This window comes from Ambystoma mexicanum, chromosome 1p, assembly GCF_040938575.1.
Source record: "Ambystoma mexicanum isolate Mex_15411 chromosome 1p, UKY_AmexF1_1, whole genome shotgun sequence".
Lineage (NCBI taxonomy): Eukaryota > Metazoa > Chordata > Amphibia > Caudata > Ambystomatidae > Ambystoma > Ambystoma mexicanum.
The window spans coordinates 1,078,219,332-1,078,242,735 of NC_090921.1; the positions used below are offsets into that span (position 1 = coordinate 1,078,219,332).

The window sequence follows — 23,404 nt, forward strand, 5'->3', positions numbered from 1 at the left end:
GCATGTGCGCCCTGCAGCGGCCGGCCCCAGCATGCCTCATTGTGCTCGATCAGAGCAAGTCGGGACAACCCGCATAGCCACTCAGCAAACTGCGGGACAGAGTCTCCAATTACGGGACAATCCCGCAAAATACGGGACAGTTGCCCACCCTAGCTCAGAAGCAAGAGCTCCTATGTTGTTGCCACTCTCCTAGCAGAGAAGTATTTAAAGGCGCAAAGAACGCCAGCCGATGTCTGCATTGGAAGTTACTTTCTGATTGTAATAAAATAGAATCTTCACAAACTCGCTCTTTTTTACTTCAGAATGTTCTCGTTTTTTAACATCCCCATCACTGCTAGTAAACCTACGGCCTTGCGTTTTGCATCAGTCTACTTCAACTGCTTTTAGGAAGAGCACACTCCCAAGATGGCTTCCATTCCCCAATTGTATGGGCGCTGGGAGGTTCCCTTTCCTCTGTAGCTGGCGAATTCCTCCTCGGTAAACTGCGATCACTTTGTTCACCTGGAGACATCAACTATCACGCAAGAAGCCGATTTGAACCCCCAGGCCGACTACAGATACCCCAGTGTTACCAAATAGTGGGATGGTGGGGGCGGGGAACAAAATGGAAAACGATCAGGGAACTGATGACTCTTGGTTATTCACACCACGGTTGCCGCCATTTTGTAATAGTAGCGGTTCCGACAGAATACAGTAAATGGCTTACGCTTAAACAGTTCGGACGTTTCTTTCAAAATATTTTTCTAGGGAAACATTCTGCTTGATTAAAATGTACATATGCTTTACAATACTTTTCAATTTAGCTCAGCTAATACATTCGCATCATACTTTTTTACGTATCACAGCTGTTAATAAAAATGTATTTAAAAACGTACACTTCGTTGTAGCGAATAACAGATTCACAAAACAGGTACTAGATTGTGTGCAAGGTGTCCATTAGATGGTTCTGCCCTTCTCGTAAGAGCGAGCTGTGTGGCGCAGCGCAGTCCTTCTTTTATGTCTGAAAAAGGCGCCGGCGGAACGGGCGGGGCAGGTGTTCTGTGCAGACTAGGAGGGAGCGGATGAAGGCAGCTTTTCCCCCCCGTCTAACCCGCCACCATACACAAACAACAGTACAGAGCTGTTGAGTCGCCGCCCATGGTCAACATCCATTACCCGGAGAAAACTGCTTTAATTCTCTAAAAGAAATATCGGCGGGAAGAGAGGATATTTGGACAGGGAAGCTGTCCGCCGGTAAAGCGAGGATACCCAAGCGTCGAGGCCTTAAAGCAGCCTTCCGAAGGTGTAAGGAAATCGGCGCTAGAAGTGTCCGAGGGTACCAGGCGAGGCCCTGTACAAGTGGCGCGCGCCCTTTTAGTCAACTGGCGGCTGTTGGATCCTCTACCTCCCCTGAGAGAGCATAAGAGCAACGATACGATTTCCTAGCACCGCAGTTCAACTGATACGTTCACTTTTTCTAAACTCTTCTGTTTTATCAACTGCCACCATGAAGAAGATGGCTCGTCCCAACAGGCAGACAGAATACAAGTGCGGGGACCTCGTCTTCGCCAAGATGAAAGGATACCCGCATTGGCCGGCCCGGGTAAGAAACTGTTGCCTTCGAGCATCTCTCAAACTGCGTCTTTTTTAGCCTATAGGTTTCCCCTTGCTGTTCTTTTAAACCAGTTGCGCGCTTCTCCCTTTTTCAAAAGAAGAAAGCGAAGAGGGACACGATTCCCACTTCAGCATCAATAAACCCGCACCCCCCCTGCCCTAGGCTCCCTGCATGCACCGTCTCTCACACTATGAATACTTTACTTGGCACAACTAGTACTCCTGTACATGTGGCGTATTTATGAATGTTCGTTTGCATTTGTTTGGACTGTGGGTTTAAGTTTTGTGGTACACGGTATTGTTGTGGCTGCAGTATCATGTTATTTTGACATTCAGCCTAGTTGCACAGCATCGACGCCCGAAGACCTGCACTATTGAAGGATTAGTTGCTTTTGGGAATTGGGATCCCTTTGTATTGTTTGCATCCCATGATAATTAACAGGGGTAACGATCAGCAGGCACCAACACATGTGCGTTTTCGACCAGGGCTACTCCTGTAACGCCAACCGAAATAGTAATGCCTTTTCTCGCTTGCTATCAATTGTTGACACGGAACGGGTTTTGCCACCAAAGAAAAAGAACTCAACGGCGAGGCCCTACTGGTGGTTGTAGCCGCGTGTCCCCTCCCATCACAAATTACTGCTGGGCAATTGGCGGCAATGGTTACTGGTGGGGGTGTTTGAGGAGGAGGTTCTGATATTGCATAGGATTAGTCTCTGCGTGTTTAGTGGCGTCGCCGGCACGCTGCCATGGAGGCTAAGTCCAGACTGCATGCAGATTCGTGCCATGGACCGCCCCCATCCTTCCCCCTCCACGACTGACGCTTCTCGAGTTGTTGTAGATACTTTCTGTCTGTGCTAGGATGCCCGCGCGGATGCTTTTCCACAGTAATGGTCCAAGCCAGCGGATGAGGCGTACTTTTGTACTTAAGGCAGACCTAACGTGAATTTTCTCGCAATTAATCGCCGTAATGCATGTTTTATCGGTCCGGCATAATTTTTGACATCTGGATCGGGACGATCGAATATTTTGGCATTTCCGAAGCATGTGTATGGTGACGCGTCATCAGTAAAGATGCAGTTTAGTTGATGCTGCTTTAAAAAAAAAGTGTGAAGTAAATTAACCTGTCTAAATCAACGGTTGCTCCTGTAGCCCATTGGAAAACATGCTTAAACGACTTTAGAGTGCTGCTGTCTGTTTTGGCGACCACGTATTTCAAAACAAATCTCACAGCATTGGAGAGGGGGGGGGGGGTCAGAATTGCAATGTCACTCTAATGAGCCAGAACTACGACGGGAGTTTGGTGTCTTTTTGTTCCAGTTTTGGACCAACATTGGGATAATAGCATTGGAGCAATCCGGAATAAATGGGTCACTGTGACGGGAAAACGTGGGTCATTGGTTTATTTTGAGGAAATGGGTGCATTGAGTGACAGGGCGAATTAAGTTTGTGTGCGCGTTCAATGATTAGTTAATATGGGGGAAAGTTGGGGTTGGACAGTGAGACGTACTGCGCACAAGGCAGTGCGGTGTCCCATGGAACAATTCTGGGGCGGTGGCAATATAGGTGCCACTTAAACCATGTGCTCGCTTAACTGGGGCACATGTTGGCATCGTGTCCTGCCTCATTTTCTGAGATGGGTGAGATTGTCTAGACTGCGACTTAACGTTGTGATGGAAATTTAAAACGTGCTTTCAAGTAATTCTCCATTTAAACACATTTTCAGCAATGAGTTTAAAGACCAGCGTCACAGTTTTCTGTAGGCAATGTAGATGTACTAGATTTGTACTGTGGCAACACGGGCATGCATGGCAGTGTTGAAACTGACCTATTAGAATTAGGCACTGACCCAGGTTGCCAATGTGAAAATTGTCATGGGGATGTTAGAATTGACAAGCTGACACTTTTGGTGTATGGTAATGTCACACTTTCAAATCATTCTGATACATATTTTCCATCCTAATGTACAGGAAGGTCATGATTCTAGAAAAGACACTTCACAACTCGAGCAGCAAACACAAAGTAAAGTTTCAAAAATAAACACTTAACAAAGAACTACAATTTGTTGCACAAGTAAGATGGTGTCGCCCTGGGAATAATAGAGTATGGGCATGACCTGCAAGTGTACATATGTCAGACCAGCAGGCTGTAGTTAGAACCGGGAAGTGACGCACTTTACCGCGTTTATGCGTGTGTCATAGAATTCCAGGGTATGGCGCCCAGCCAGATGTTAAAAGGTAAATGATGCCTCCAAGATGGTAGAGCACCATCCTGGTTTGGCCAGGGAAGTCAGTTGGGCAATATATTAGCAAATGGAATACTCTTGGGTGCAGTGTTGCCTTACTGAGCACGGCTATCCGCTTGACAGTGCCATTGGGGGTAATGAATAAAATCCATGCACACATTACATTTGTCAGCCCCGACACTGGGGAACCTTTATAGTCATAAATATTAGAATAAACTCTCATTAACATTAAAAGTAATACACCATTACTGGCAGATGTACATTAGTGTTTGTACTGTATTCCACTTCAATGTCCTGGTAACTAGAGGGGATACCCCTCTACGAGTTGGTACCTACGGCAGTCCCAATCCCTCATTGTAGCAGCTTACAATAGATTAACTAATAAAACATTGTCACATTGGTACAATCAGAGGGCCTAGCTTCACTCGTTTGTTTTATCCATGTCCTCACATCACCCTCTGTACATTTAATAACCATGTAAACTCATATCAAAACATTTAACCTCTCTCCCTGGCTGTTCAACCAATACCTGGTACTTCTTGCCCACCGCATTGCCTTGCTCTGCCCCAACTTCCAGTGAGGATGACACTTGGCTCATTTTCAGGCTACCTTCAGCCACCTCTTCTCCTTCACTCATCTGACTGTCTGCTATCCGGGAGTAGTGTGCCGCCAATGATCTCTGCCTTAATGCCAGTAAAACCGAGATTCTCCTCATTGGCACATCTGCTCCCTCATTTCCTGTCACTCTCTGGCCGGCCTCTCTTGGCCCTCTTCCGGCTCCCACCTGTGAGGCAAATAACCTCAGGGTCATCTTCGACTCCACACTCCTTCTCTCCTAGCATCTCTGACTTCTCTAAGAAGTCACACTACCAGCTGCACCTCCTCAGAGGTATTCTTCCTTTCCTCTCATTCCCCCAGAAGCTCACTGGACTATTGCAACAGCCTCTTTCTAAATCTGCCTGCTTCTACTCTCCACCCTCTGCAACTCATCCTGAACATGACTGTGAGACTTGTCCTTGGCCTCAAGCTCAGGGATCGTATCTCTCCAGGACTGAAATCTCTGCACTGGCTCCCAGTGGCTGCGAGGATTAAGTTAAAAACCCTATGCTTTGTCCACAAGGCCTTCTGGGGCCTCAATACTTTCAACTCTCTCTTCCTATATATCTGACTTCTCGAGCTCTTGGCTCATCTGCCTCCAACTCCCCCAGAGTCTGTCACTTCTCCAAGCAACAAGTTGGTGGTGGATCTTTCTTCGGCTTGGGCTTCCCTCTGGAAAAGCCTCCCTGAAACTTGAGAACCATCTCTGGTTCCGGAAGCACCTCCAAAACCTTCTGCTTTCTCTCCTAATCTCCCCTGCTGAATCTGAAACTGCACTGGCCACCCTCTGATGGGCCCAGGTCACCCCCTCACCCCCTGCCAGTTGCACACCTGCACTGCCTCTCGGGCAATCCCCACACTTGGACTGTTTTCTGTATCTCTACAGTCCCCCTAGCAGCACTTGACACCAGCTGGCTGTATATTTTGTATTGTTGTTCTATGTATCCCCTGTACTGCACTTCCCGCACTTGGCGATCTTAATGACACCTGGCCTAGTAAGATCGTTGTCTCCGTCTTCCCTCTGTTCCCCCTCCCTTGCCTCGTCACGCCTTGAAATACTTGTGTATAGGCGCGTTATAAATGCCATATCAGATCATAAAACTTATTTGTGAGGTTCTGGCCAAGCAGTAATAGAGGCATCTCTGTAACTTCTAATTTACTCTCAAGCTCAATGCAGAACGCTGGCTGGTTAACAAGCATGCCTGGCCTAGTGAGTTTTTCCCTTTTTTTTTTTTTCTTTTTTCTTTAGTAATGCCTAGGTGCCTGCAGTCTCCCACAACAGACTTATCACTCACAGGCACAAGAGGGGGACTTTAAAAAAAAAAACAAAAAAAAAACGCTGCTCTCAAACTGAACCTGAAGGCTGGAGGTATAGGCTTCCCATACCTCGCACCTAAGCTATGGAACGCTCTGCCCACCCACCTCAGAGCCGAGACATCTCTCCTCTCCTTCTGCAAACAACTCAAAACTACCCTCTTCACCTAACTTACCATTCTGATCTAGATGATCAAAACATTTGTCATTTAAGTACAATGTATGGCCACTGCAACCATGGGCACCAATCTGTACGTAACTAAGTCTAAGAATCACTGTAACAAGCGCCATGATGCCTCTGGTCTGCTGCGCGCTCAACAAATGCAAATAATCTGCTCTCACTGCTGGAGGCTGCAGTGGAACTGTGCAGGTTAGGCAACACCTTGCATGTATACTAAGCACCCCATAATATACCAACAAAATAACCTCACTTGGCACTAGAACCGCAAGTGAGGGATTAAACGGTTACGCCCTACATACCCGAATTATACTCATCCAGGAATTCTGTATCAGCACAGACCAGGACCGGTACAAGTAACGTCACTTTCCAACATATATTTTAAACTAGAAAGAAACATGTTCTGCCTCCAACAGAGCATGCACTTTGCAAAAAAAATAAACAAAATCACCGGGCCGGTGGCGTCCCTTATGTCCTAGGAGAGCAATCCACAGACAGCTTGTTAAGGAAGACAGCAAAATAGCAGGTGGGCATTAGAAGTCTGATGTTGGATTAGCTTTTCACATCAACCACTTTATGGAGGTGAGGGGTTTTCTTCAGAGGAAACGGTCACAGGGATCGAGGTTTGTAAGCTTCTCTCAGTCTAAAACTGCCTTAAAAGAAACACAGGAGTGCGCCCTTATTTCTCATACCCGGGGTTCAGGAATTTAGCTTGATATTGCCACACAAGCAGCAAATATGGTCAACTTATTTACGCAGCAGTGTGCAGTATTGCCCCCTGCCGGCTAGTCTTCTTTCCTTGCCTCCTTCTTGTGCCTTCTGCAGAGATCCAAGAGCGGGAAACCTACTTCGGAACAAGCCGTAGAGGCCTGTCGCTCGCCAAACGGATGCACACAGTTGAAGGTACCATCAAACCCCGCACCTTCCGCAGAGAACCCCATAAGCCCCTACACCCCCCCCCCCCCCCCCCCCGCACCTACCAAAAACTCCTAGGTGTTCTGGCTGGAAACAATATGTGCATTCTTCTCACAGAAAGGCAGGTCCCCCCCCCCCCCCCCTTAGTGGAAGAAGAGGCCACTGCCCTCCATTTTACAACCAGAGCACCTGGCGGGAGAAAAAAAAAACAAGGGCACCCTACCACAAAATGGATGGCAAATGGAAGTTAAAACAGACACAATAAAAAAAAGTATATACTGAACGACACTCGACATGAACCAGTATCATTTATTTCTTTTAAACATTTTATTAAAAAAAATATTTTCTCACCGTGTTATTTTAACTGTGTGTATGTATATATGTATTACACGGCCTGGGGTAGCGGCCTTGTAGTTATGGTTAAGTTGCTCAACTCATAGGAAGAGCACTTTTTGGGCGGCTTATAACTTTGCTCCCCGTGGACAAATCCTCACCAAACTTTGCAAAAAAAGGTATATGGCCCACTGTGAATTTATTTGCCAAGTTTGGTGAGGTTTCGTCAAGGGGGGGTGAAGATGTAAGGGGGGGGGGTCCAATAATTCCCCCATAGACCTAATTGGGGGGGGGGGGGGGGCAGGGGGGGCTTTGCTCATGACTACAACCTAAACCGCTGGACGGATTTTCACCAAATTTGCGGCGGTGGTTTGGTCCTGAAAGCGGGCTTTTGGGCTTTTGTTAATTTGGTGTAAATCCGTCCAGTAGTGGTAAGCCAAAAAAAATAATCTGCATGAAATTTTGCACTTATGTTCTTGCCCTGATTCCGAATGAGTCTGCAAAGTTTGGGATTCTGTCAAGAGGGGGCGAATTAGAGGGGGGGTCCCAAAATAATGTAAAGGCTTATAAATGAGGTGCAATTTGACAAACCTACACAAGTTTGCAAAAAAGATTTTAGATCTAGATATAAATGTTTTTATAAAGTGTGAATGGATTTTTTGTCAAGTGGGGGCTAGGTTATATGACTATTGTATGTGCACACATTTGACATTTTTGAAGAAATAAAACATGGGTGGATTTCCAGCAAACTTGTACAAGGAGCATTTGCAAAACCATGCTTTTAGATTCTCGCCAATGTGCTTGTGTTTTATTTTGAACAAGTGTCATAATGTAGGTACAAACAATTGTGATCTACCTTTTTGGTGACTGAGGTATAGCCGGTAGCCATGGGCAGTGGCCAGATTGTGTCTGTGTCAAGGAATAAGGTCATGATCCGGAAAATCTGGCTACTGGCCATGACCATGAGGGACAACGCATGGGTTCAAGTGGCCGTGTCCACCTGGGGACCGGCTGTGTGGTAAAAGTTGTTAAAGTGAGATGGGTTTGAAAGGGTACCCACTTTGGGAACCTAGGGTGCTAATGTCCTTCATCCCTCATTACAGGGGCTGGAATGGGTGGGGGGGATGATGGTCCGGGGACCTCGTTATCCACCCTTGCTTCGCATGGTCTGATAACTTGGGCTGCTGGGCCGGTATCCACCGTTCAGTACCTGGAACCAGGGATGAACGCCACAATATTCTCATTAACATAACACAGAATGGAAATGTTGGAAAATCTTATTGAGTCTATGTAATTTACTGAGAAATGTAAAGTAGATGGTCTCTACATGTTTTTTTTTCGTTCAATTTGTTTTTTTTGTTAACTGTGAACGGTGGTTCTTAAACATCTTTTGTTTTCTGATGTGGGTTTTGTATTTTTTTTGAGCAGGAGAGCTTAGAACAAAAGGTGGGGAGGGAAATGAGGGAAGAGGCACCAAACACTAATGGAGGTACGGGTGGATAGGGGGAGGGACAGGTGGACGGGGAAATGTTGCGCATGTTATTTCTAAGGTAGGGGGCAGTGTTTCTCATTCTGCTTGATTACAACTTCAAAAGCACTTCTAAAGTGCCTCCCTCTGCAGATTGTTTTGTTGTAGTATGTACAGAGGACTGTTGTCTTTGGAAAAAAATGATCAAAAGCCTCTTTGGTTGCTTGCAAGGTAGCTGGTGGGATTTTGTGTCCTACAGAAGTAGGCTGTGCGGTTACAGTATTGGTTGAGGTGGAGGAAGACAGCCTCCTACTTTATAAGAAAGGAACACCCTTTCTGAGAGCATTGCGGTCATTGGATTTGGTGTGGCAGCACAAGGAGGCGGCCCCGTAGGATTACTGTCTGGGGAGTCCGCGTCTGAATACAAAGTTGCACTCCGTGCATTTTACTTTGGTAGCTTTAACATTTGGTACATTTCCCAACAGTGGTAAAGAACTGCCACACTCATGATTCTCTCTGGGTGCTAGTGGTAGACACTTCTCTACCGCATCTTCTTGGTCATCTTCATTGTCTAGGAAGTACTGTGCTCTTTGTTTTGAAGGTCCAACAGCTGGTGGTGGCTGTGGCTCTTGGGGAGGGGGGATGGCATTAGCTGATGCCAAGATAAGTAGCAGTTTTGCTAACATTTTTCAAAGTATGTACTGTGTACTAGATTGTTAATGCATACTGAGTAGGAATGGGTGTGGTGTAGGAGCTGTGCAAGGGAGATTTTGAAGTTGAATGTTCCTAGATCAGTAGACAATGCATTTCTGCACTGTTTGCGAAGCACAGATCTTATTGCGAAGTGCAGACTGGTTCTCGGACAAGTCATCATGCCACACGCCAGCGTATGGTCATGTGGCACTGTGCGCAATGAAGTCAGATGTTCGTAGACGTCTACAGATGCAAAATAAGTTGCAATAGTTGCAAATAGTGTATAGAAGAGTTAAAAATGATGCTAGAAGGTGGGAAATGGCAGAGTTTTAAGGTGACACTTTGTAAATTGGAAGCACATATTGCTATATTGGGTAAGTATGATGTGAGTAAATTGTAGGAAAATAGCACGCACTGGTAACCTATGAAATTCACTGAAAAAACGTTGTTAAAGGGGCGTTATGGTTACAAGTAAAACTGAAAAAAACCCAAAATTCGCCAGTTATGGTAAGCTAAGCAACCATAACTCGCGCCACCACGTGCACTACTAAAACTAACACCCAGGACATCAAAGATGACCTCACATGTGAAATTAACTTTTTTGAAAAGTCCCTACAAGGGGTTGTGTTTATATTGTTGCAAACAAGATGTCATGGGGTGATCGGGAGACCTATCATGAACTAAAGGATGTACTCATCTAAAATTATTGGAGTGCTGCTGTTAATACAGAAACCTAATCATATATAAACAGACCATGACTGCAGCATGCACCATAGAAGTACAAGCTGCATAATCTAGTCATTTCGGATAGTACAATAATGAATGCTACCTTATCAGAGCTTTGAGTAATATTAAACTTGTAATAACTAGCTAACAATTAAAGACTTAACACTTGTGCTAGTCCAATCATTACATCTGAAGAACCACAATGCATACTAGGGGCACATACAGGGAAACGTAAGTAAGGAAAAACTGCATCACCAGAAAATGTTAATTACATTAAACTTTATCTTCATGTATACAAATGTATTTGTGTTTGAGGCCTGCTCATTTCCACATGTATATGCACCATGAGCTGAGACCAAACCCTAAGGAAAGTCCTTTAGAACATATGACCAGGTTAATGTCTAGATATATGGCACCTTTTCAATTTTAATATTCTGTCGGTGAACAAAACCACTTGGCCTACATATGTTAGTGAACAAAAATAAGTGGCCCAGATAAGTGATGCCATCTTTGATGTCATGGATGTTGGTCTTAGCAGTGCACGGTGGTGGGGCGAATTATGGTTGCTTAGCTTACCATAACTGGCGAATTTCTGGGGGTTTTGGGTTTTCCTTGTAACCCTAATGTCCCCTTTTAACAGTTTTTTTCATTGTGTATGTGTGTATATATCTGTTGCTGCTGGGCTTGAGCAAAATGGCCAAACGTCTCCCATAGTGGTCTAGATAATGTACTAAACGCACGCAGGGCAACACAGAAAAATGCCTGAGTACTCGAGACTTAAGTTTATTAGGTATAATTTATTCATTGCATCACAAGAGTACAGTAAATACAATAGACTGCCAGTCTGGGCAGACCAGATGGTAAGCAAACTCGCCCATCCTGGTGGAAAAAACCATGCGTTCCGCTCGTCACTTCAGCTTCGTCAGGCAAGATAAAACTCCATTTGCATTAGCTTCCTCGCATTTGAAGCAAGCGGAGTGACGGGCTCCGCCTCTCTCCCTATATCATGTGACTATGGCTGCTTGACGAGCAATAGCGTCTCGGTCAAATGCAACCATCCTGTTAAAATGTTAAAGCCCAGTGTGCTACACGTGTGCCCACGTAATTTAATAATATACGGTCAGTAAGTGTACAGGGCAAACGGAGGCACCACCTGCCATTCCGTTTGTTAAGTCCTGTAAATAACAGGAGCTACAGCACAAGTGCGCATAATTGAATTAATACATGCTTTTGTGAGCTGGATTGAATTCTGCCACACAAGCAATGAACCCGGACGGCAGAGTAACTTGGAAGGAAGATGATGCAGCTGCCTCAAAGAGAATGTAGTCTAGTGCTGCTGTCCGCTGTATTAGATGTAGAGCTGGGAACCTTAGCAAAGTTCCCAATTGCTGTTAAGCGGGCTCTTAATCTCAATTGCAAATGCTATAGTGCGCAAACCTCGCATTGAATGTACTTAGTGCAGACATTCCCAATTGGTAATACACTAGGATATGTTTTTCATATACTAAAGTGCAAATGCTATGTTGTGCTAATTCGGCTAAATATATGCTCAGTGCAAACAATTAGTGCAATATGCCTGTGCAAAACACACACGCATAAATATAAGAGGATAAGTCCATAATCGAATCTGTGGGCAAGAGATCACAATTGCCACCATCCATCAGATGAAAGGATGAGTGTTGAAATTACCCTACTGTAACAGTCATTTCATTATTTCAAAACGCATGCTCAAGGGGGGAATAACTCACAAGTACCCCAGCAAAGGAAGACGGCACAATAAATTTAGGACTGGATTGCGGAATCGATATTGAGACCCTGTGGTTTCAAAGTGTCAAACGTTACATTAATTGGGCCTCCAGTTGGCATAACTTCAATTCTCAGTTACACAGTCTCTTATGTTGAGGTATGTGAGCCAGACATAGGAAAGGCATCTCCTTAACGTTGCCATTATGTTTTTGAGCAAAATGCAACATCAGAGGGTATGTGCAATCTCAATTTTTTATAGCTCTTTAGTGTTGTTGATTCTGGACAATTTAAAAGGTATTGCAATTGGTTGGGCTATCCTGTCTCCCTTATGAATAGGTAGCACTTGGTCTCAGCTGTTAGGAAAGAATTTCCATTTATGGGTAAATTTCCCTCCAGTTGTGTACCCCCCCCCCCCTCCCCAACTTTTTGCTGTTGTCCGACCATCCTAGCCTGACCTTTGCCAGTGGAGATCTGCCTTCTGCTGTACTCTGCTGGGCTTTTGCTCATTTCGTTAAGGGGAAACTGACATCCCCTTAAGACAGTCAGTTCTGGGAGACTTTGTTTCCTTTGGTCTTTCACTTTTCTATTCTTTAGTAACATTTTATCACTGCACAAAGTACCTTTACAGTACAGTGTGCTGGGGTAAATTTTTCATTAAGTCCCTAGACACCCTTGAAGGACTTTTGGTGAATGTACAAGTATGCCTCGGACAGAGCTGGTCGCAACTGTTTCTTTTTTAATGCTTTTTCAACTCTTTTCAATGGTCAAAACCGTGTTTGGCCCAGGATAGTGGGCAGTGCCTAAAATTGCCATGCCACGAGGTCATTTGTTGTCTCCTTTGGCCATCTTGTCCCTTTGCCTTCCCTAGGCCGAGCAGACCCGGGCAATTCCTTATTTTGTTATGCAAACTGAAGTTTTCGCAGGCTTCTGCATGCCTTGTGTGTGCCTCCAGGATGTGGGCTGGAACGGTAGTTGCAATATGCATCCTGGGTGCCGGGATGTCTGGCGTGCTGGGATGACGGAGCACCGTGGTTTGTGATTGGTCTGGGATGGCTGTATGTGAGCAGATCTCCCATTGGTTTCTTGAAGGAGATTTTGAATAAGAGAAGGCAACTTATACCCATTTCATGTCGATCTTCTGAGTTCACACTGAACTTCGTAAAGGAGCCAAGTATCCTGAGTTAACAAAGCGGATGTGTGGAACCGGTGGTGACCCGCTAGAAGGTTTGGCACCCTGAGCCTGCTGTTGTCCCATCAGACTCCTGTTTCCGATCAAACCTAGAAGATCTAACGTAGAAGCCCTCCAACGGCGCTTTAACCCATTGGAATAGCGGGCCAACTATTCTCGGCCTGTCCTAGTCAATTTGTACGCACGGGTGTCCCCAGAGGGCCACTCTTCTTTATCGAGGTAGCCTGTGCTAGTGAACTATTCCAATTCTTGGTTCTTCTGGTTGTTGACTCCGGGAAAGAAATGGATGCCGAATCTTGCTCCTTAATTTTAAGTGCATTGTCACAGTGGTAAAGGGGAAAATTAGATTTGCATTAGATATGTGAGAAGATCCAATTCTTAAATGTGGGAAGATCCAACTCTTAAATGAATTTCAAAAAGTCTTTATGGCTCACCATTGTTATACTGGACATGTCAGTGATGTTGTCACTACCGATAGTCTGTGCTTCAGTGAATACGTGCACCAAAAAAAAAAATATGGACATGTGAAGCAACCGATTACGAAAAGATTGTGCTTATTTTGAAGGGCATTATAGCATAGTTTTGTGTTCATAAATAATTTTCTATGATGCTCCAGGAACAGATGTCTAGCAAAATTGGGTATAGTTATAAAGCAATACAATCTGGTAAATATGCAAAGCTTAGTAAGAAACATTTGCACCAATGTGGCCATGTAGTTACCTGTTCAGTACCACAAGGCCTACAGCTAAATCATGAACCGTGACTCACCTGAGGTGGCATATGCATGAATAAAGTTGGAATTGCATTTGGAAGCAATTTACGGGATGTTCCGAGTCAAAGGTTCTTTGTGTACTGCGAATGGTCGTACATATTCGCGGTAAAGTGCAGATGCAGAATCACCCCTCCAGTCCAAGACATCCTGGGCTCTACTTTCAAGCTCTTCCGGCGCAAATCCGCAATATCTGACCCATTCTCTTAACCCTTTAAGTGCCATGGGTATTTCTCCCCAGTGCCAGGGCCTTTTTTGGTGATTTCAGTATGTGGCCATTCAATGGCTTGTAACTTTTTTGTTATGTGAGATATCTTGGCCAAATTTGGCTCCTTTTTTTTCCCCACATGTAGGCGGTCGTAATGCCACACAGGAATCCCAGGTTGCTGTAGGGGCGTGAGAGAAAATAAGCAAAAAGGGCGAACATTTTGGTTTTTTTCAAAAAATGGCAATAAAATGATGTACAAAGAAGCCTGTGGTTTTTTCCCTTGTAAACGCTAGGAACAAATGGTTTGCTGTGCTGAGTTCCCCAATTTCCTGGCTTTCAAGAAAAGGTTGAGTGGAAATGGAAAAAAATTATTTTGATGTGGTTCTCAACCGTTTTGTGAGAGGTAGGCGATTTTGGCCATTTTTGCCAGTTGGACATGCATGGACGGAATGGAAGAAAAGGGCAGGAAAGCCGAATTGGAGGACAGAAAGGCATAGATTTCTGGAAAGTAGACAAAATTCCAAGTTTAGGAAGGGGTGATTTGCGTAGGTCAGGCAACAACTAGGTAGGGGAAACTGCCATCGATTGGGGGAAAAGCGGGAAAATGACTGAAAAAAAAGGTATGTGTTGGACATGGTTGGCTTGGTACGGCAATGGCTTCTATGAATTTTGAGAAAAGCAATGCTCCGCTACATTCCCCCGACTCTAGCAGTTAGGAGAGCACACGTTTTTTGTAGTGTTTTACAAAACAAGCAATACCACAAGCCAAACACTGAGCCATGGTACACAGGAGTTTTACGCTCACGACCTGACCAGACGCACTTAGCATGTGTAAATCGGGAAAACCAATGCGGTAAGGAATGGCAAGCATACATTGTTTGAAGGAGCACAGGCAGACCTTTCCAAGGGTAGGTGACTTGTGCAGGTTACAAAAGTGTATGGTGGCTAAAGCAGCGACTAAATGTAGGTCACATTTGGGAAATGAAAGGGTTGTGAGACAAAGGGCCCCGGCAAATGTGTCAAAGCGTTATGGAAACCACACAACACATGGCCTACCTTCCCGCGTTCCCACAGGTGTCCCGATGAAAACGGTACCTCACATGCATGGGTGCACCTACCGGGGGCGCAAAAGGAAAAGGGTAACCCACTGGTAACCCCAAGCCTTTCGCCACTGCCCATTTTGTTCATGTGGGCAACCTACAGATTTGGGTCTAGGGCGTCGAAGCCATCAAGGAAAACGGGGAACCCCATGCATTTTCCAAAAGAGGACACCCCTGGGAATCCAGAGGTCTGCCTTGCGCAAATTGCCCCAGTTTTTATTAGCCACAATCCCCGACAAAGTGTGATGTTTGGTGGGGGAAAAATACAATGTTCACTTGTCTGGGGTTCTGAGTAATAAATTCTGGGCCGCTTCGCGTAATTCAGACCTTTGCGCATTCCCATGGGTGTCCTCTTTTGGGAAATGCATGGGGTTCCCTGTTTTCCTTGCTGGCTTCGACGCCCTAGGCCCAAATCTGTAGGTTGCCCACATGAACAAATTGTGCTGTGGCGAAAGGCTTGGGGTTACCGGCGGGTTACCCTTTTCCTTTTGCGCCCCCGGTAGGTGCACCCACACATGTGAGGTACCTTTTCCGTCGGGACACCTGTGGGAACGCGAGAAGGTATGACATCTGTTGGTGGCGACGTGTTTACTGAACGCTGTCAGAGGGGAATGTGTCTCTAATGGCACCAACAACACAGGCAGGCATTACTCTTCGAACGCGGTGTCCAAACCTCCCATGAAGCCACCATGTAAACGCACGATAGGCCACCAGCCTGTACCACCTGTGGAAGAGAATGATGCAAACTGTATTTAAATGAACAAGGTAAGTGTATCAAACCTTAGTTGAAAATGCAATCGTGTATCCTATGGCATTGGTGCCAGTGCAAATGTTACTTCACGGATCAATCAACTTGGGCTTTAAAGTGTAGACGCATTACAAATGTGAACACCCATGCATTCCATAGCGCTTGGGGCACAGAGAAATATTGTTTCTTGGTTGTGCGAGAAAGACACATATGACCACTGATTTCCCCAAATCGTGAGTGGTGTATAGAATTGCAAGACAACATTCATTTGGCAGTGACAGATCAAAGTTACGACAAAGTTACGAAAATATAGGAGACAAACATGAAATGTTAGTGGCGGACATCATATCTAGAGTAAACCTACTCATTACTTGGATTTCGAGGGCGAACTGTTGCGCATAAGCACCATCATAATCCTCAACACGTAACGTGTGAGGAAGGCTGCCCTGAAGTCCTGCAGCACGCATTGCGGCCGTGTCTCGTCTTCCGATATGCCGGACAAGCATCCAGAGTTTACTAGGCAGCAGCAGTTCTCCTCGATAGGCATTACCTCACAGCGATTGCAGGTACACCAGGTGGAGACGTCGTCCATGCGACCAGGCTCACTCTTGATCTGGTGATTTGTCCTCCAATTATCGTCGAAGCCCCATAGTTTCCGCATCTTTCTCTTTTGAGTAATTCCACCTCAGAATACTCCGGCTTGTACTGCTAGGGCTGTATTGTTGCCATTATCTGACAAAATTAAAATAGATAGTAATGATAATGCTAGTATCTGTTTGCACTGGCTACGAACAACAAAGATAGCTGAACAGAGCGGAGACGAGCCACAGAATACACACAAAAAACAATGAAATGATTGGAAAAATCAAATGTCTTAGAGAAGCGGTCTGTTTATACTTAGAGGCATCCTGCCATTTCCATGGAGGCACGTCATTAGCTGGAGCACAGAGATCGTTGATGCGAGGCGTGCATTGTCGTTGTGAAATGGGCGTACGCGTCTAGTGATGTCAGCTTCAGGGCCGGGGGTGGGGGGGGGGATATGCTTTAGTGCCGCCAGGGCAGTTCACCTTAGGGCGATGCGGCAATGGATAAGATTAGCACAAGATGGCTGCGCTCTGCTGCCTGATTTTGCATGTGTAAGAGTGAGAAACTACGTTAAGGTACATTAGGAAATGTTTGTACGATCAACGTATGCTTAAAAACGTATGCCCGAACGCTCGGGACAATAATATTTTTGAGCGCACTATTCCTTTTAAGGCAGCAGCAGTTGCATCCATTTGTTGGAAAAAAATGTAGCTAGCATTTCTGCGTGTGTGCTTTTAATAAATGCATTTTTTTATTTGAATAAATGCTGAAAAATACTGGTTGCAAATTATCTTTTTATATGACAAAAAATAAACATGGGCTAATACAGGAAAAAAGGCTCAAAATAAAATGGATAAATACAGACGGAAATTGCAGAAAAACAATGACCATAAAACTGGAAGCCTTAATGGGCTATGCAGTTTGTGAAATCAAATAAGGAAGTTCCAAAGTCTTTCAAACGGAATGTAAAGACAAAAAATATAGATATTGTCCAGGGAGGATTATGGTAATGAATGAGTCCCAAACATGATGGTTGTCAATTGGTGCTCCAGTGGCACAGAGATTTAAATGTAACAATATTGTTTTTTTACCTTAAGCTTCTGATTTGTGTTTGTAGACTACTTTTAAACTTAGCTCTTTAGTAGCAACCATTTTTTTCTACTCTATATATTGAGTGAAAAAAATTGAGGTGACAGATTTAATACACCACAACCTTGAAATTCAGCACTTGCATGTCCCTCCTGTTGCGCAATGTATAATCTCACTGGTGACTTTATACATGACCTCACTGGTTTGATTAATTACGTTTTGAAATGTGGCCACTGTTATACATGGCATATATACATATTTCATACTGTCTGCCCTTGTTTTCTTCAAATGTATTTTACAGTGCCAAGTTGTAAGTGCATACAGACCTTACAATGAAGACTAGTATATAAGCTTTTAAGTACTTTTGAAGACAAATCGGTTGGAATAAAAATAATTTTCAAAGAAATAACTAAAAATATTAGTAATACAATTGTATCTTCACTTTCTAATCTTCATTCCTTTTCTCTGAATGTAATTATGTACAATAAAATATTTTTTGTCTATCCAAATTCCTAGATTTTATACTATCACAGTGCACAGAGGCACATACATTCTTTTGTGATTATTTGTTTACGAACCGTGTCATTAAAAAATGTGTTTAATATAATGTTACAGTAAGGGGAGTTGCAAATTTAAATGTGCACATTTACTATTATAATGCTATGGAACCTGTTTCTACCGCTAGCCCCCTATTCTTTGCTCTGCTACACATGGTATTATATTTGAAACGCCTGACTATATTTACCTGAATCTGGTACTTTCCCTTCAATTAAGTAATGTAGTTTCTTACTAATATGTGAAATTCAAACCATTTGTATAACGTTACAAATTTTTATTTTAAATTGTATGTTGAAAAGTACTACAAATGCTCCACACGTAATTGTTTTCCTGTATCAGCATATTTTTTCATGTCCTGATAAATATATTTTACTTAACAAGTAGGGGTGTACCGAATAGTAGCTTTAGTATTTGGCCGGAGCCAAATAGTTTCATTTTTAAAGTTATGTAGACAAGAAAAAAAACTTTGTAAATTAAAAATACACTTTAAAATATGTATATCCATTCTTAATTGCATTTATTTTTCTTTGTCTACTAAAGATGTTCGTATAGACAGTGAAAGGAACAAATTATCAGAAAATAAACTGTTCAATAACAGCACAGTTTGTATTTTTGTGTATTAATAGGTATTGCTTGTTCGGCAGGGCCCAGTTAACTAAGAGCCCAAAGCATGCATGTATGCAATCCCCGTGAGGGGCGACTAGGATGTGTGTACTTGCCTTTTGGCCTGCCCATCTTTAGTCTTCTGGCACTAGTAGGGCACTGAAACCCAAAAGGCGTCATCACAACTTCAGTTACTTCTAACATTTACATGTTAGAATAGGCCTTGCTTATAACAAAAACAACTTCCCAGTCAAGCTCTGATTACAAAGGCTGTGCCTTTTCTTTTGCAGTCAAAACAGGTGTCAACAGAAGGGTGCAGGGACATTTACAACTCGATGTGAAATTCAGGAACTGCCGAGTACAGGTGAAGGGAGCTTGCGAGTGCGCCACTTTCTAATGAGAGAAGACCTGGTGCATTGTGAGTGTAGATGGTGCACATTTTGAGTGTAGACAGTGCAGTGCACTGTGAAAGGGCACAGTGTATGTTGAGAGGGCAAATTGCCTTGAGACTGGACACAGTGCTTTGTCATAGGGCATGGTGAGATGACACTGCACATAGTGCGAGAACCTAATATATTGTGAGAGACCAAAGTGAACTGCAAGGTGACTACAAGGCGTGTCAGACCCTTGGTGCAAGATGCTCCCTCACAAGGTGGCTCACCGGAATGGACCTGCACATGTGGGTAGCAGACAGGAGTTGTGGTCCAGGCACTGCACATATGTGCTGGGAGAGCGTGGGCAGTGCACATGTGCAAAGAGCACTTTGCTCAGTGGATTAGCGCACAGAGCGACTGGACACACATCACTCTTCCAGCACAGGTGGGCAGTGCACAGGGACACAATGCATCTCCACACCTATAGAGCGGCAGCCTCCCTGCCCTCTGCCAGGAAAATGCCCAACCTCTCTTCCAGCCTTCACGTTCCCTGCCCCAGGCACAGCTCTTCCATCACTACCAGAGTTGTGGCCCCAGCAAAGCTTCCGGTACAGCAGCCCCGTTGGCCAATCTTCATCCACTTCACCCGCCACAGCGCTCTCTGGCTCCTCCAACATGGTCATGGAAAGTGGACTGTGACGCCTGCTTTTGGAAACCTAGCCGTACAGGAAGGACTGCAAGAAGCGAAGGTCTTCAAAATCAGCGTCTTTGGGTAAGAAGTAGGGACTTGGGTAAGTATTCGGCCGAAGCCAAATGGTTTTCAGCTGAATACTTAATTGAAACCGAAGTTCGGTACACCCCTAGTATCAAGAGGTGAACAAAGATATTCTAATATGTAATCCGAGTCATGTATGATGTCATTAGTGATTCTATCAGTGATAGCTGTGATATCCTCATTGTGGTCCAATTGTGCTCAACATGAGGTAGTTGCGGTGGACGTGCTTCAAATGGAAGTGCTGAATTTCAGGAATTTTGTTGCGTAAAATCTGATCGCCATGTAACTCGTCTGTTATACTATAGTTTCCGCAGAGCCAACTATACATGTTGCACCAATAGTTGCTTTCAGCCAATAGATAGATTTCACTGAAGTTGCACAAATTGATCGCAACAAAACCCTTCCAGTTCAGCACATTTGGGAAATCGTAACTCAGCAGGCTCCCATGCATGTCCCCCATAATGGCATTTTGAATCCCTTCTCTTATAATGTGCACCTGGACTTTGTAATGGAATGCGCAGAGTTAAGCCGGTAGGAACATCCCCAAATGCCCTGAATTTGACCGTCTCACTCCTGTCTTTCATCTTTATAATATTCATAAAGTTCATACTTCTCTTACTTTTCATGCTACTAAGATTCTCACTTCCTCTCGTTTTTTCTTGGCTTTTTTACTGTTCTGTCAAGCTTTTTGGCCTCCCATCTTCCCGCCTTGCTTCTCTAAAATCTATCCTTCAGTTTGTGTACTGTCTCCTTCCCCATCGTAGTTCTATTGCAGTCTTTCACTTGGCTGGTTACTCTTTTATTCTCAACATTTCCTGTCTAGTCTTTAAATCTCTCTCTGGTCTGGTCTAGCCCCTGACTATCCTGCTATTTTTCTGTACTCCCTTTTTACCTTTGAAAGGGAGTACCCCCCCCCCCCTCACCCCTCCGCCCCCTCATCCCTCCTTGTGCACAACCCCATTTTCGTTCTTTTCAGCTCCTGGCTCCTTTTCATTAATTATAATCTGTCTCTACTCGTTTGTGTCTTTGAAAAAAACATCTCTACATTGTTCCTGATTTTTAGCTACCAGAATTGATTTTCGACCAATTTAACTGATCGTTATTGTTGTACTGTTAACTCTGTGCATTTTGCCGATCTATAAAAATGTAGGGGTTTACCATCAGACACCCCCGCCGTTACCGTCCAATAACCTAGTTGGACGCTTACAGCAAACATTTTTGTAAGTGTACTATTACAATAACTAGAGAAATGGATAGCAGGGATCGGGAGAATCCGGACAGAGCAAGCTCGATTTGGAAAAATGCACGCCACTAGCCTATAAATGCTTTGCCCTAAAATGTTTTCAGTAGTTCTGCAATGGTATGTACAACACGTTTTGTGGCATCTATAGCCCTATGTTTGCTTTTGAACTAGTACTATGGAAATACTTGATTGGGGAGCCCCCTACCCCCCCCCCCCCCCCCCCCCCCCGGTATTGGGTAATGTTATCCCCACCAATATTATCGCCATATATGTATAGTCGGGAGGGGGAGGTAGGTGTGTAAAAATGCGTAAGCGATATTATTAATGGGGCTAATATTAGGTTTAAATGGGTGCAGGGGTATCCCCACCACTCCCGGTTCCATAACACATGGAACCTTCTTGCAAGGGGCATTTCCGATGAAGAAGACCATCTTAAGGTAAATCAATGGCCTCTCAAAAGATAGATTCAACTTCTATATATTTGTCATACATAGATTACTTTTTACTTTTCTATGTGACCTCTATAGGTCTGCAGAGATCGAGGCATTTGCAGAATATGCAGTTATGAATTTAACTTCTCCAAGACTAAGTTACTAACTATAGCCAAGCGACGTAAGGGGGAAGGCCTTTTCTTGGTACTAAAACTGCAGTTGATGGCATCTTCTACTTAGGGTTTCTATCCTGGGAAGACAATACGGGAGCAAACATTGACTGGTTGATGCATGAAGCTGTATTTAATGTCCTCACTGATGCTTAAGAGGATACACGAGTACTGGAGATATTTATTGACCCCCCCCCCCTCCGCTAAAATGTTATGAAGGCAAAGTGGTGCCCAAAATAATCATGTGTTCTATGGTCGAGGTTATTCAATCTTAGGCAGTGGATTCCCTACATAAAATTGAAGTTCTATCTGGTGCAGTGTTACATATACCGAATGCGCTGTCTACTACTGCCATCATTTTTGAATTGGGCATTTAACTTGCTTACCGTGCAAAATGGAAATGCCTGTTCTTGTAGAGAATTTTAAATCCTCCTTGCGATTCTCTATATATTCTCGTTGTTGGTGTAAGTGGGGAGGGGGGGGGAAGTTGGACCCCGGATTTAATGCATTTGTGGGGATTGCAGATCGGTTTTAGAAATGGATCTATATGTGGAAGATCTGCTGCTTAACCAGGTGGGGGTAAAAAGTGCCCTTCAAAAAGGGGACTGGATTAAAAATTGGAGACGCTTGGCATGGATTTAAGTTGATAAGACATCCGCATTTTGTTGGGAACCTTAGCACCTCATCTTAAACTGTTACCATGCCCAATAGCAAGGCTGGAATTCACCCCCTTTCAATGACATATATACCCTACAGGTGAAATTGCCTGGCAACGTAATTGTAGCTCAGTGGGCATGGGACATTGCAGGTTTTACAAAAACCCAAAGGATTTGGAAAACCTAAAGCATCTCCTATTATACTTTCCAAATCTGTTGAATGTGCATATATTGATTTTTAAAAGATTTATTCATTCGCAGTCGTTGGTGAAAAGTGAGTATTTGTGGCAGAGATGTCTGCAAGGGGACTTTCATTAGCAGTGATCAGTTTTTTGAGCGCTTTAAACCTGGGGGACCCAATGGAGCAGTTCCTAGTGTTTAAGAATTTTAGGTTGTACTGGACTTTTTTTTTTGTAGGAAGATTTTGGTGGTTACTTGCGATTGGTTCTGTTTGTTTTTATTTCCTTTTTAAGTTTTTGCTAAGTTTAATGATACGTTGGTTAGCATAGTAAACATTTGTACATTTTACCATTAAATGTATTTTTAAGTTACCAACCAAATGCACTCACCCAGTCCCTCCCCATCCCCTGCCCCCCAGCTCCGCTAAGGCCTCTTCACCTCCCTCACATCCCCCCACACGTTTCTTTGTGAAGCACTTTCATTCCCCCTCATGTTCTTATGTAGCTGTGGTTATCCTTCTGATTAAATGCAGCTACAAGAAATCGTTTTGTGCTCTTAACTTCGTCCCTAGCCCCCTCCAAATCCCACATTTCAGTGTCCCCTGACCAACCCCATTCCTAGCCTGATGCCATTTTTTTATTTTTTTGCTCCTCTAAATTGTATTTTTTTTTTTGTTTTTCAGGTAGCCGCGGGTATACCCGCAGTTATCTCTTGCATCAAAAAAATTGTTTTCAGTCCTGAAAAGCTGTATAAGATATTTACAGTGCACAAAGATAGTGAGCTATCGAGGCACTAAAGGTGAGAGATGGCTGAAGACGAGGACTATAACAGATGTGTTTGTAAAGCCTTACGGAAAGGAAGGAACTCATGTAGTGTGCAGAGACAAAGAGGATAAGTGTTCAGTGAGAACTGAAAAAG

The 23,404-nt window shown here is 44.1% G+C and overlaps 1 protein-coding gene across 1 annotated transcript in view; it reads left to right on the top strand.

The window, feature by feature from the left end:
* Positions 1-984: 984 nt before the first annotated feature.
* The window catches only part of HDGF (heparin binding growth factor), a 273,077-nt gene continuing 250,657 nt past the window's right edge, over positions 985-23,404 (top strand). Inside the window, exon 1 of the mRNA XM_069604603.1 lies at positions 985-1,582. Within this exon, the coding sequence (XP_069460704.1) occupies positions 1,487-1,582 (96 nt within the window). The 5' untranslated portion in view covers positions 985-1,486. The remainder of the gene's footprint in view (positions 1,583-23,404) is intronic.